The sequence below is a fragment of the Gobio gobio genome, assembly GCF_949357685.1.
Source record: "Gobio gobio genome assembly, chromosome: 10".
NCBI classification, from domain to species: Eukaryota; Metazoa; Chordata; class Actinopteri; order Cypriniformes; family Gobionidae; genus Gobio; species Gobio gobio.
Genome location: NC_137116.1, coordinates 10,118,453 through 10,132,704, shown reverse-complemented (window position 1 = coordinate 10,132,704; position 14,252 = coordinate 10,118,453). Strand labels below are relative to the sequence as shown.

General features: G+C 42.7%; 2 protein-coding genes across 2 annotated transcripts in view; one reads left to right on the top strand and one right to left on the bottom strand.

The window, feature by feature from the left end:
• rab35b (RAB35, member RAS oncogene family b) overlaps positions 1–14,252 on the top strand; it is a 761,740-nt gene that overhangs the window by 379,145 nt on the left and 368,343 nt on the right. The gene's annotated exons all lie outside the window — the stretch shown is intronic.
• magi1a (membrane associated guanylate kinase, WW and PDZ domain containing 1a) overlaps positions 1–14,252 on the bottom strand; it is a 99,648-nt gene that overhangs the window by 4,915 nt on the left and 80,481 nt on the right. Inside the window, exons 14-21 of the mRNA XM_079827848.1 lie at positions 13,304–13,395; positions 12,578–12,770; positions 9,511–9,807; positions 8,583–8,786; positions 7,626–7,713; positions 6,786–6,834; positions 5,509–5,652; positions 4,242–4,380 (exon numbers count right to left, since the gene is read on the bottom strand). Coding sequence (XP_079683974.1) covers positions 4,242–4,380; positions 5,509–5,652; positions 6,786–6,834; positions 7,626–7,713; positions 8,583–8,786; positions 9,511–9,807; positions 12,578–12,770; positions 13,304–13,395 — 1,206 coding nt within the window. The remainder of the gene's footprint in view (positions 1–4,241; positions 4,381–5,508; positions 5,653–6,785; positions 6,835–7,625; positions 7,714–8,582; positions 8,787–9,510; positions 9,808–12,577; positions 12,771–13,303; positions 13,396–14,252) is intronic.

The following is a 14,252-nucleotide window of genomic DNA, read 5'->3' as shown; positions in this document are numbered from 1 at the left end:
GGTGAGTGAAACTGCATCAAATGTGTGTGTTTTGTTGGCAATTGGCGCGCAAGTGCATATGTTAACAACACCAGCGTATAGTGAATCGAGAGTTATCCAGGGATAATGCCATGATGTGTGTGTGTGTGACTCTTTAGCTCCGACCACTGCCTCCACAAGCTTGGCTGTTTTCAGAAAGAATCGGTACAGCGTATGTCTTTTATGAATATGATAAAACTAAAGACTCTTGCGAGATATGAAGGATGCAACACTACTCTATAGATACTCAAGATTAGCATGAGACTGGCAGAAACTGTGTGTGTTATGACCCCTTTAAACGTATTTTATCGCGAGCGCCGCATTTCTAGAACGTTGTGTCATGCATGAGACGCGAGTGCAACGGTTAAAGCGCGTTCACATAGGAAGACAATGGAAAAGTAGCCCATTGGAATGGAGAAACACGTTCTGTGTAAACGGCCCCTAATGCTTTAAATCAAGACCTCTGTTATTTAGTTTTTCACCGATGTCTGAGTGAACATGCAGAGGTGTCAAATGAGTTCTGTCATAAAGCCATATTCGAGAAACAAAAATGTATTTGAATTGGTGTCATCTTAAATGCCAATGTAGTGAAGCAGCCGTCGGCACCCTCAGCACCACGAGTTCCCGCCGCCATGATGGCATTTTCACTGCTCAGGACACACACAATCATCAGGCATGGCTGAAAGAAAAATAATAAACTACATTTGCCTTAAATGATAATAAAAAACAAAGCCTATTTTAGAGTTCTTTCACGTTTTTGCAAGGCAATGTAGAAATCCATAATTCACATAAAAATAGGGGGATGGAAACATAGCAGATGCACATTACTGGTCCTAAAAATAGGCTTTGTTTTCTTTATGCATTTCTTTATTTTTCTGATTTTGAAACGGGACCCGGACAGCTTTCGTAACATTCGCCCATCTGTTATCAGCCATTAACAGAAACAACTACGACAGCATCACACATGCATCCGTGCATCATCCATCTGGAATATGAATCCACTGAACATGGGGTCAGAGGTCAGCGGGAGAATGGATTCACTGGGGTGGGATGAAAGCGTGGCATGAGGGCGGGTGAGGGAACAACACGCCGCAGGGTGATGGGAAGGGTTGACACACAGACTGTGCTTTACAAACCGTGGCTTGGTTTTGACCCATAAGGTAGAAGCAGGGCTCGCCCAACTTATCATTCCTCAGACAGGCAGCGAGATGAGGGCCCATCATCGCTGAGGAGCCACAGAGAACCAGAGATCAGAGAGAGAGAGAAACAGAGGTGAATCAAGAAAAACAGCACACACTTCTGCTGACTGAAGAACTGGGAAGATCGTATCCATCTGACTGCACTGACACTATCAGATGATGAGCTGATCTGATCAATAGCCGTGTTTCCACAGTCGGGCTAGTGCGAGCCTGGGCTTTCAATGGGCCGGCTGGGCTAATAACCTCAGACCTGTAGTACTGAAAACCGTAGCGTTTCCACCGTCGGACCAGAAGCTCCGCAGCTCTGGAACAATAGCTCCGTTTCCACCGAAATTACCCTGAACAATTTGTCCCAGGAACTCTTTTCCCCCCAGACCTGCTGCTATCTTTGTTTCCATCGCGGTCTAAAGTACGGTGAAGATTAGTCTGGTGACGTAGGACTGCGCACGACTTTCCAGTTCCCACTGGATTTCGTCCTCCGCATATAAGCTTAATAAAGCCTGAACCTAGTCATCGGATAATCTGTCGTATTTTTTAAACTCCCATTGTTGATTTGAATAGCAAACAACTCCTACCGAAACACACTGAGTACCACCCCAAAGTCCCTAGTTCCTGGGGAAAGTTCCCGCGGTGGACATGCGGCTAATGTCACGCAAACCCATCATCTCACCAACAGATGGAAGTTCGATCAGAAAACTAATAAGAAAGGAATCACTGGAAACTAGCGAGATCGCAAAACAAACATGATAAAACCGACCGTTTCTTGTTGTTTACTTAAAGAATTAAAAAAAACAAGCATCAATGTTTTCCCACAGTTTTACAATAATAAGTGTTCCATTGATCATAATGAATTATTACCATAATTTCACAAAAGAACTACACGCGTAATTATTCTGCCGCGTCTGTTTCTGTCTATTTGTAGTCAAAGGACAGTTTACATCACATTTAGAAAGAATGATAATTTCTACAAACTTTCCAACAAAAATACGACCTGAGGAGCGTTAGCACTCTCTCCAGTCCAGTCACAGTCCCAATATTTTCAGTCAGAGAAACAGGACGCTCCCAAAAAGCCGAGACGAGACGTACTGACAGATAAAATAAATACTTGATTGTGATAGCCTATATAATGTGATTTCATCAAGCAGTCGTATTTGGGTCAATGACATGACATGTACTTTTTGTGTCCGAATTCATTATTTCCTAAAAAAAAACGTATAAATACATGTCACATATCAAATTGATCTACAATATTTCCTTTATAAGATCCTCTTTTAATTTTTTTGAAATTCAATTGACTTTTTGAGTCAATTCAATTCCCACTGCAATTGCAAAATGAAGTAGGAAATATAAATGTAAACCATTATATAACATATACAAATAATAATACATTAAAAAAAAAAAAAAACATAAAAACTCCTTATGTTCTGTTCACATAGAAAAGTGTCCGTTTATATGAATTGGACTAAAAGGGCAATACATAGAAAAGGGAAAGGGAATTTACCATGTGATATGCATTTTACAATGATTCATATGTATATTGTATATGTATATTATTTCAAATGAATATATGGTCGCATTTTCTGGGTGGTAAAATCAGAAATCTTGTTTAAAAATGAATTAATGCAGTCTTAAAAGCTGTAAAACCAATATGAATCAACACCATAATTTTATTTTGGACATAAAAATGCATTTTAAAACTCTTTTGCTTAAAATTATTATTTTATCTTAAAAAAATATTATTTTTCTTATTTGTCATTGACCCATTTACCATGTTTACTATGGTAATGATTAGTGCAAATAGTCTTTTGCATCACTATTTCTGCCTTATACAGGGATCAGAATCCACATCGGATCACAAACAGAAGCTGAGTCTGAAAGTGAGTTGAGCTGAAATGATTGTAAAAGTCTTTAATGCTCTGGGATATGAAATCATCCGTGGCGCTGCCGTCTCCAGACTCAGGTAAACTCCGCCTATGTTCGTAACCACTCCTCAAGTCCGAGCTGGCCCGCTTTGGACCAATGTATTCGACGGGCCAGTAAACCCTGGCCGTTGGCCCTGAGGAAGCCCCGACGAGGCCCGGAAGTGGAAACGCGGCTAATGACACTGTTGTCTTCTGTGGCACAGCTTTACAGCTGAATCTGAACATGTCTCATATCCGATGAGGTTTGCATCTCTGATTCTCTTATTCTCCTGTTTATCACTGTGAAGCTGCTTTGAAATAATCTGTACTAGGGTTGGGCGATGTCTACAGCGGAACATCGCGATGGACGATGACATCGGGTGACACTGTTAATGTGGCGTCTGGAGAAAGAGAATGTGCACGGAGCTGAAAGGGCTTGAATGAAGTGCGTCTGGCTTTAGCTAAAACTACTAGAGGATATAGCGCTGAAATATAATTCCCACAAAGCATCCTGAGTGCTTGTGGTGAGATCAGCTGTTTTGACGCTCTGCTCACTTCAACTAGAAACAGGAAAATGGTGCTACCGTTCTGTCTCGCGGTCCGGATGGAAACATGCCCGGCTCCGGATGTCATTTGAATATCATTGGTTTAGTTTGTGTAAAACAGGGATGTCCAAAATCGGTCCTGGAGGGCCACTCTCCTGCAGAGTTTAGCTCCAACTTGCACACCTGTCTGGAAGTTTCTAGTATGCCTAATAAGACCTTGATTCGCTGGTACAGGTGTGTTTAATTGGGGTTGGAGCTAAACCCTGCAGGACAGTGGCCCTCCAGGAACAGGATTGGACACTCTAAACATCTAGTAGCCTAAAATTCGTTTGCCGTTTTTTGCACAATAAAACTGTTTTGAATGTAATTTGTTTTGTGATTGGAACAGCTTCATTATTTGCGGAGGGGGCGGGGAAATCACGATCGTCGTTCTGTCAGCCATCGTCTATCGGCCCAACCCTAATCTGTACTGTATAAAGCACTGTAGAAATAATGATCACCAAGTAGTATCGGTGGAGAACAAGAAGAAAAGAAGACACATGAATCCTGAAGATCTCACAGCACGATCTGTTACCCACCATACTCGGGGACGGACCCGTCTCCCCTCTTCAGCACCAGTCGAGCTCGTCTTCCTCCGCTCTTGATCAGCTCGATGGCGCGGGAATGCATCATATTTTTTGTACTTTCACCGTTGATCTCCAGAATTTCATCACCGACCTGAAACCAGGAGGACAGCAGATTGAGTTTTGAGAAACGTCTTGAAGATTCTAACCGAACACATGAAGGCAGGGTTTCTGCAGGTCTTACGAAGGTACATTTAAATTAAAGAACATTTAAGAAATAAAAAAAATGAAGAGAAAATAACATGTCAATGTCCTCTAATGTAAATGAGTTATATTAGTGACACTTCAGAGTTTGAAAATACAATTTCAAACAGATCTTCATTACTTTTTAATTCATTTTACAAAAAACAGCTTAACGTTTGGGATAAGAAATCTTGTGAAAGTAATTTTATGATTAAAACGAGCAAATATCTGCCAATGGGTTCATCAAAATCAAATTAAAAAGTAATTTTCATACCCAATGACAGATATTTGTTCTTTTTTAAGTATAAACTCACTTCATTTTGTTAAATTTCTCAGAAAACATGACTTAATTTCTTCATTTCGCATGTCATTAAATGTGTCTTGATTTAAGGATGTTTTGATATTTGTGCTGGAAAACAAAAATCCTGAAGAACAACATTTTTTTTGCAGTGTATGCGATTAAATTTAGGGCCTTATGAAATCCTTTTACTTATTTATTTGTTTCATAGTTTATTCTATTTTATTTTTTCTGGACTTCATCTTGGGAACACAAATGAAGATACTTGTAATGAAATGGGAAAGATTTCTGTCCCTCCATTGACAGTCTAAGCAACTTCCACTGACGCTTCAGAAAGATTCCAGATGTTCTGAAGGGACTCGATGGCTTTATATAATGAAGGAAAGTCTTACGGGGTTGGAACGACATTAGGGCCAGTAAATGATCACAGGATTCTCATTTTTGGGCGAACTGTCCCTTTATGTCCCTTTCATCCAAAATCTGTCATTCCTCATTATACAGCAAATTCTTTTTTTATGAATGAATTCTGCAATTCTGTCCATGTTTTCCACATCACAGAACTCATAGGGCCATAATTTAATACAATGATATTGAACTTAAGACTTTCTGATCCAATTTAAGACTTTTTTTAAGACCCGAGGAAACCTTGGGAAGGTTACAGATCATATCCAAGATTAAGATCGAGGATTAATGTCTTGTTCTGGCCATGGCCAGGCTGATGGATCGTGTGTGGGCTCTTACCCTCATCTTGCCGTTCCTGACAGCGGCTCCGTCCTCAGCCAATCGCAGCACGTACAGATCCATGTTGTATTCCTTACCGCCTCTCAAACTGAAGCCAAAGCCTTTACTCTCCCTCTCCAGATCAACCGAATAAAACTCTGCCTCCTAAACACACACAGACACAGATCAACAAAATCACAACTCAAACCAGCCGGACACTTACCCAAGAAAACCCTGAGTGATATGAGGAACTACAGAAGTCACGTGAGGGTTAGGGGTGGACTTGGGGCAGGTACACTTACTATTAATGGGGGGTTGAGAGGTATAAACAAATATTATACGATATATAATTGCTCATTAGAAATAGACCCAAGTGATCTCATGTTTTTCTCTCCCCAAACTTTCATTGCCTGCATGTATGAAGTTATAAACCCATGCAAAGCCTGCGTGCATCAAAAATACTAAATCAAAGTGAAATAAATTCACCAAAAATATATGACGCTCATTTGTTGTATTTTCATTAACTAACATTGACTAAGATTAACTAATGTTGAGAAATGAGGCATTATTGTAACTTGTTCCCAGAAGACCCTGCCCTGTTCACATACTGTGAAATCAATCCATTACTGTACAAAACAAACTCAAACAGAAGACAAGAAGCCCTTAGAGCCGGCACGCTCACCTGATAGGCTGAGGGTTGAGACACACACACACACACACACACACACACACACACACACACACACACACACACACACACACACACACACACACACACACACACACACACACACACACACATACTCACACTCACACTCACATACAGGTCCGTTGTGGCATGCTCACCTGACTGTAGGCTGGGGGTGGAGTCACACACACACACACACACACACACAGGTCTGTTCTGGCACGCTCACCTGACTGTAGGCTGGGGGTGGAGTCACACACACACACACACACACACACAGGTCTGTTCTGGCACGCTCACCTGACTGTAGGCTGGGGGTTGAGTCCCTCACACACTCACACACACACACACACACACACCAGACACACTCACACTCTCTCACACACACACACACACACACACACACACACACACACACACACACACACACACACACACACACACACACACACACACACACACACACACACACACACACACACACACACACACACACACACACACACACACACACACACACACACACACACACTGTAGACTGGGGGTTGAGTCACACACTCACACACAGACACAGACACACACACACACTGGTCTGTCCTGGTGCGCTCACCTGACTGTAGGCTGGGGGTTGAGACAGGGCTGGTTTGGGTTTGTTATTCCTGTTGGACAAAAGAAATAAGAATCATGTTACTAATGTCCACCAGTCAAAATTATGTATTAAGATTATGAATATCATTACTAAATCAGTGCATACACACACATATTGTACAGAACCCAGTGAAGTGGGTGTGTGTTTCACCTGGGCTCTGTGCTGCTCTGAGGTGTGTGTGTGTGTGTGTGTGTGTGTGTTTCACCTGGCCTCTGTGTTGCTCTGAAGTGTGTGTGTGTGTGTGTGTGAGAGAGAGAGAGAGAGAGAGAGAGAGAGAGTGAGAGTGTTTCACCTGGGCTCTGTGCTGCTCTGAGGTGTGTGAGTGTGTGTGTGTGTGTGTGTGTGTGTAAGTGTTTCACCTGGGCTCTGTGCTGCTCTGAGGTGTGTGTGTGTGTGTGTGTGTGTGTGTGTTTCACCTGGCCTCTGTGTTGCTCTGAGGTGTGTGTGTGTGTGTGTGTTTCACCTGGGCTCTATGCTGCTCTGAGGTGTGTGTGTGTGTGTGTGTGTGTGTGTGTGTTTCACCTGGGCTCTGTGTTGCTCTGAGGTGTGTGTGTGTGTGTGTGTGTGTGTGAGAGAGAGAGAGAGAGAGAGTGTTTCACCTGGGCTCTGTGTTGCTCTGAGGTGTGTGTGTGTGTGTGTGTGTGTGTGTGTGTGTGTGTGTGTGTGTGTGTGTGTGTGTGTGTGTGTGTGTGTGTGTGTGTGTGTGTGTGTGAAAGAGAGAGAGTGTTTCACCTGGGCTCTGTGCTGCTCTGAGGTGTGTGTGTGTGTGTGTGTGTGTGTGTGTGTGTGTGTGTGTTTCACCTGGGCTCTGTGCTGCTCTGAGGTGTGTGTGTAGTCGTGATGGTGGCGATCTTCTCTGCGTTGGTCAGTAGTGAGGCATTTGACGTCTCTATTCGGTCAGAGAGAAAGAGAAACAGTTGTAATGTTTGAATGACTGTTAAATGACTTTAGCACAACAGAAAATGCATGAATTATAGCTAGAAATCCACATTTGAAAGGCAAGATTATGTGGATTTACATTTGTCAGCTTTCATGATTGCAGTTGCACAGCTATTGCTTCAGAAACTGATGAAATGTGTGTGTCTGTGTGTGTTTTCCGATTGTTTTACTCTCTGAGTTTTGAAGTGCTGTTTTGACCAGACGCCCAAAACATACTGATCAATCAGTTAAACCGTATAATCTCTGGATTCAGATTCAAGGCCATAAATCACTTGAAATAGAAGAACAAAATTACATGTATTCATTACAGCGCCACCCAGTGGCCAGTTTTCATAACAGTTTGTAGAAAGCATGATATATCCCAAGTTTCGGTCGGCACCCCGGCGCATGGTCCAAAAGGGTTGTCCCTCATCTCTTAGACCCTGTCCTGTTCTGATTCGGAATGCTCTTGACAGCGCTTCATAGCATGTTTTGCGTTTTAATATGGACACAATTTTTGATTTTTTATAGAGGGGAAAACGCTGTTTATAAAAATACAGTGTACATTTGGACTAGATGAGTAATGGGTGTGTTTTGGGCATAGTGTGCAATAAACCAATCAGAGTAGTTTTCAGTCCCTCAAAAAAGCAACGCGCCAACAATGCACCTGAACACAACTGGTTTTTAAACCAGATGCCCATGGGCGAACAGATGGAGCCAGTGCATTTGATATTTAAACAACGTGGCGCTGGACGTGAAAATGAGAACTGCGTCCGGCTGAAACTAGCAAAAAACACACGCAAGGTGAGTTCTCAGTCCTCATAAAGAGCGGGAGCTCACCGTCTCCAGGGATGATGCGCAGCGTGACCGTGTTGCCGGCCTCTTTGATCAGGTTGACGATGTCAGAGTGTGATTTGTTGGTGATGGAGCAGCTGTTGACCGCTAGGATCCGATCGCCCACCTTCAGCTTTCCACAGCGGTCCGCGGGACTGAACTCGATGATCCGACCGATTTTATGAGGCATCGACACGCACGTGTTTCCTGCTGAGAGAGACCAAAGAGACAGAAGAAGAAATAGAAAAGAGCCCAAATTTAGATAAGAGTATTTGCAGAATGAAACCATCATGACCATATTTACAGTCAAAACAAAATTTATTCAGACACCTTCAACATTTTCTCACATTAGCTTTAGTTTAGAATGGTAATAAAATATTTTATCTGTGTGTTAAACTCTGCAGGAACAATTAATCTTGATAATGTCAGATAACTTTGATAGAAAGGGATGTAATGGATTACAATCAACCAATCAGCTGTTAAATTTAAGAACACAATTAGATAATACCAATTTAGGTCAACCAATGACCAAGCAATGCTTCATTTGTTCAGTCTGTGGTGTCAAAGGTCGCATTAGCAATTAAGAAAAAACACTTCAGCAAAACATGTTCAAGTCAAAGTGTCATTTTGGGCACACATTTGTATCAATTTTACTGGTAGTCACTGTATGAAGAGTTTTTGGGGTATAATATGCCACAGTTGACTTTATTTAGCTTTCCTCACTTACAGAAATGAACTATAGTGTCCTGCACACACTAGTGAAACACTATATCTGGTGTCTGAATCATTTTTGGTTTGACTGTATATTCAGACAACACAAAATAACTACAAATGGGCTATCTTTTTAAAAACAGGTGGGCATCCAGTGTATATTCTGGAGCTTTTGAACATCATACTTGATAGTGAAACCTCCTGATGGAGTGAGAGATCTCACCGAAGGTAGTGGCCGCGTCAGGCCGCGACACGGACGACACGATGACGAAGCCGAAGCCCTCGTTCTCGCCCCGCTGGATCTCCACGTCGTAGGGCTGCAGGGCCGCCACTGTGCTGCCGCTTCCGCCGCCGCCACCGCTGCCGATGCCACTGGTGCTGCCGGAGCCCGAGCTGACGGTGTTGAGCGAGTTCTGGCTGCCCTGCGGCGTCCGCTTCTCCTCGGTGAGCGACGGCGCCTGTGTGCTGCTGTGGTGAGATGAGGCCGGAGACGGGGGCACGTCCGCCTCGCCCTTATACACTACAGACAGAGAGACGTGAGCTGCTGCAGCGGTGCCACACTGGCACATACGCCCTATTCAGACAGGAAGTGTTTCTGATGTGGATTGATGGGTCTGCGTGTGACGATTCGGATGACGATTTATGCCGCGTTCCAGGCCACTCATAACCCGTGTTTTTCCAACCTTCTACCCGTGCACTGGAACGTAGGGGTGGGAGAAAAGGTTGATGCATCACGATTCGTTATCCAACGATTCAGAATCGATTCTCAAAAACTCAGAATCGATTCTGTGTTCAATTCAAACGGCCACTTCACCAATGTGTGCGCGCGCGCGGTCACCGGCCAAACAGAAAAACCTGCTGATAGGCGAGCGGTCGTATGCGGGTGAATTGGCTTCGTTTAAGATAAAATGGACAAACTATGACCTGCTCAGGGGCGTCGCACCCGTGGGGACACTTTTCCCGGTGAGAGGGTTCAACACCCGCACGTTTTATGCAGTTTTGCACAAACGCCTTAAAGCAGTCGCTCCTCCGTTTCTCTGGCCGTTCTGTGTCTGCGCTCGCTGCGGCTGCCTCCCCATTTCAAAAATGTATTTTGCTTATTAAATGCAAAGTTTTTAATTTCAAAAGCATTTCTGAATTAAGTTCATATTTCCAACAAACGAAATTCTGAGCCAAAATAACGAAGTGGTGCTCAAGTAGGCTATAAGGCGCTTTCCAGAGTCCTGCACGGGTCCGATTTTGCAAACCCGCACCCGCCCGTACCCACAGTGCTTAAAACCGCATTCGACCCGTTTTCCGACAACAGCACTAAATAAAATCCGCACCCGACCCGACACGCTTAATATAGAACCGACACCCGACCCGCACCCACAATAAAACCAGTTTAGCATATCACATTATAGACACACTTACAAAAATGTTTATTGCCAGCATACAGAAGTTATTACACGACCATTAACACAAGGACAACTTCTGCAGGGACATTCTAAAACGCTTAACGTGAAAAACGCTTAACGTAGGTAACACACTGTTATTAAGAGACCAAACTCAATACATAATAAACATAATAGTAAACATAATACTAATAACGTAAACTATGTACAAAAAATCAGATGAGCCCAGAATATGAACGCAACGCGTTTAATTACACGTTAAGCGTTTTCCTCCCATAGAAAACCATAAGGAAACGCTTAACGTGGCTTAATGTAGGCTACTAAGACAGTGTTATTAAGAGAAACATAACAGGAAACATAACAAAAATACTATTCGACAGAACTGCTTGTGCTTGGTTTTGTTACCACAGTTATCTGCGTGCTTCCTCAGCGATGAAGTTCCACATTTGCGGCTATCTTTTCTTAAACTCCTCATGATCCATCTTGACGGCTGCAGTGCAGGCAGAGCGCGCGCGCAGTTGTGATTCTTCTGTGAGGGCACGCGCCGCGCGGCCACAAATAAACTGATATAGATTTGAAATTATTTGATCAACTTGAATTACAGGCAAGGCATATTTTTGTATATGCATATTTTTAGGAACACATCTACAATATACATGCATATATTGTTTATATGTAGGCCTATATTCGTTTGCACATGACTGTTTAAAACCCGTGTTTAGACCCGTGTTCTCCCTTGTCCGACCCGACCCGCACGCGTTTCCGACACAGTACTCGTCGGGTACCCGCACCCGTGCAGGACTCTGGTGCTTTCCTTGCCATTAATGCTTAATAACACTCCTATGTCTCCGATGCGGTGGCCGGGACATAAACCTACCAACATCCATGGCATAATTTTTGGAATGACTTATCGAATATTGCTGAACTACTGCACAATGTTTCAAACTAATGGAAAATTCTGAACAAATACTTCGTTTTGAAACCACTGATTCCATCTCTCAAAATGAAAACATCTGGAAGTTAGCAGAAATAAAGTCGGAATTACTGTAATAACAAGATTCCGACTTTGTGCTCACATCCTCGTAGAACTCGTTATTACAACTTGTAAACTGGGAATTTTCCACCTGACTGCGACAGAAACACATAATTCCGTGAACAGCTCCGGGTGTGACGTCATGTGTTGTCACCTCATAATTACGGCATGGCGTGAACGCAGCGCATGTTAACGCATCCTCTTATTTACAGACTTTTAGTTGTCTAGTGACATGATTAGTCCTGCAAGTCCTACTTCATATAAATAATATACTTTACATTTGTATCGCATAAAGGCCCGCTCACACCAAGAATGATAACTATAAAGATAACTATATCAGCGTCCACACCAGCGTCTCTCCCACCACATTTTAAGGGTGTGCTTGTCCGCCGCTTTATTAAATGCTTGAGTTCATTACAGCAGGATGGATTCTGATTGGCTGTCAATGTTTTGATCATTCATCAGCTGGAAAAAAATCCTTCTGAAAGTGATTCCAATTATATAATTTCTCTGTGCCTTTATCGTTATCGCTGTGGTGTGAACTCTGATATTCTTTAATATTGAGAACCATTTTTAGGACTATATCTTTATAGTTATCGTCTATGGTGTGAACGGGCCTTCACTGTTGCTGCAATTAACCGATTCACCACACGACCTCAGCGCTGTTTGTCCAACAGGTCATGTACATGTGTGGTGGGAGAGAAACAGAAATAAAATCGCTGACTAACCCCTGAAAATGTCGAAGTGACCTTACGAAACAATTAGTGTCTGAATAGGGCCACAGTGACAGTGAAATAAAGGATAACTGACACATGTTCTCGGCTCTGTGTGTTATAAGCAGAGTGAGACAGATGAGAGATCACCTCCGTAAGCGTTCTTGCGGCGTACGCTCAGGTTGACGTGGCCCTGTTTGGCTGCCTGCTGCATGAGCTGCACCACCAGCTGATGAGACTTCCCCACCACAGCCGTGCCGTCCACACAGATGAGCTCGTCCCCGGACCGCAGCCGGCCGTCCTCGTCCGCTGCCCCGTACTTCACGATGTGACCTATGTAGATCTGGTGCACGCGTCACGTTAACGACACCGGACGCTTCCACACATATTCACTCAACAAATCATTTCCTCAGATGGAGTCAATGTAGGCCGCCAAAACAATTATGAGACAATTATTCCCTGAATGAGTGAAATCAGCTGTGCTTATAATTATAAGCTGCAGAATATTATTATAAATCATTATTGTCTTCTCTTGCAAGAAAGCAGCAGTGACTGGGACAGACTTGCAGTATCACTGAGAAATTAAGATCCTAATGTCATATAGTACATGAAAATCATACGATCACCAATATTTTAACACTAAGATTGGCCAATACTGAGTGAATTATGACTGAATTTTCTACAGAAACTCTAAAGAAAGACACAGATGGGCCTGTTTATTCATGCAAGGTGCATTCAATTATGTTTTCTGTTCATTGACTTTATCAACTCTTTGCTAATCAACCTAGCTATATTGTTTGAGCTCTACGGGACGCGTAAATCAATCTAGTTCTAGAACTGTTTGTTCATTTGCCGATAACATGTTTTCAGACTCACCGGTTCTCCAGGTTCATTTCCGCCCAAGATCCGGAAGCCAAAGCCTGTGTCTTTCCTCCAGAGGAAAATGTCTTGTTCTTGAGATTCTGGCACTGGAAAAAATGAAAAAAATGAATCAGTTTCTTTACTAGAACTTAGAGGTGTGCAGAATGACCTAACATGAATCTTATTTTACAGGAAGTTTATCAGGACAAGCAGTCAAACCCAAATTTATTCAGACACCTTCAACATTTTCTCACATTATCACAGTTTATTCGCAATAGTTTAGAAAATGGTAATAAAATATTACAAGTTAAACTGTGTCAGAACAAATTCATCTTGATAATGTCTGTAAAACTTACTGTATAATGGATTACAATCAACCAATCAGCTGTTAAATTGAAGTACGCAATTAGATAATTTAGCTCAACCAATGACCAAGCAATGCTTCATTTTGTTCAGTCTGTGGTGTCAAAGGTCGCATTAGCAATTAAAGAAAAAACACTTCAGCAAAACATGGTCAGGGCAAAGTGTCTGAATCAATATGGGCACACATTTTTATCAGTTTTACTGGTAGTCACTGTATGAAGAGTTTTTTGGTATAATGTGTCACGGTTTACTTTATTTAGCTTTCCTCACTTACAGAAATGAACTATAGTGTCCTGCACACACTAGTGAAACACTATATCTGTGTCTGAATCATTTTTGGTTTGACTGTAGTTATTTTGGTTGGTTTATATGCTAATTTAGCCTGACAAGCCAGATCCACATCAAGATGTTGGGTCTGGGAACACACCATTGGCAGGGCTCAATCCGAGGGGCGGGACAAGCGGTTGTCTTTCAAATTCCCTCTGCACTCAATAGGATAGCGCTACAACCAACCTGAGCAACGAAGAAGGTTAAGTGGAGCTAGTTGATAGATTAAACTTTTGCCGTATCTGGTCGGCAAAACTCAGAACACATCTTCCTT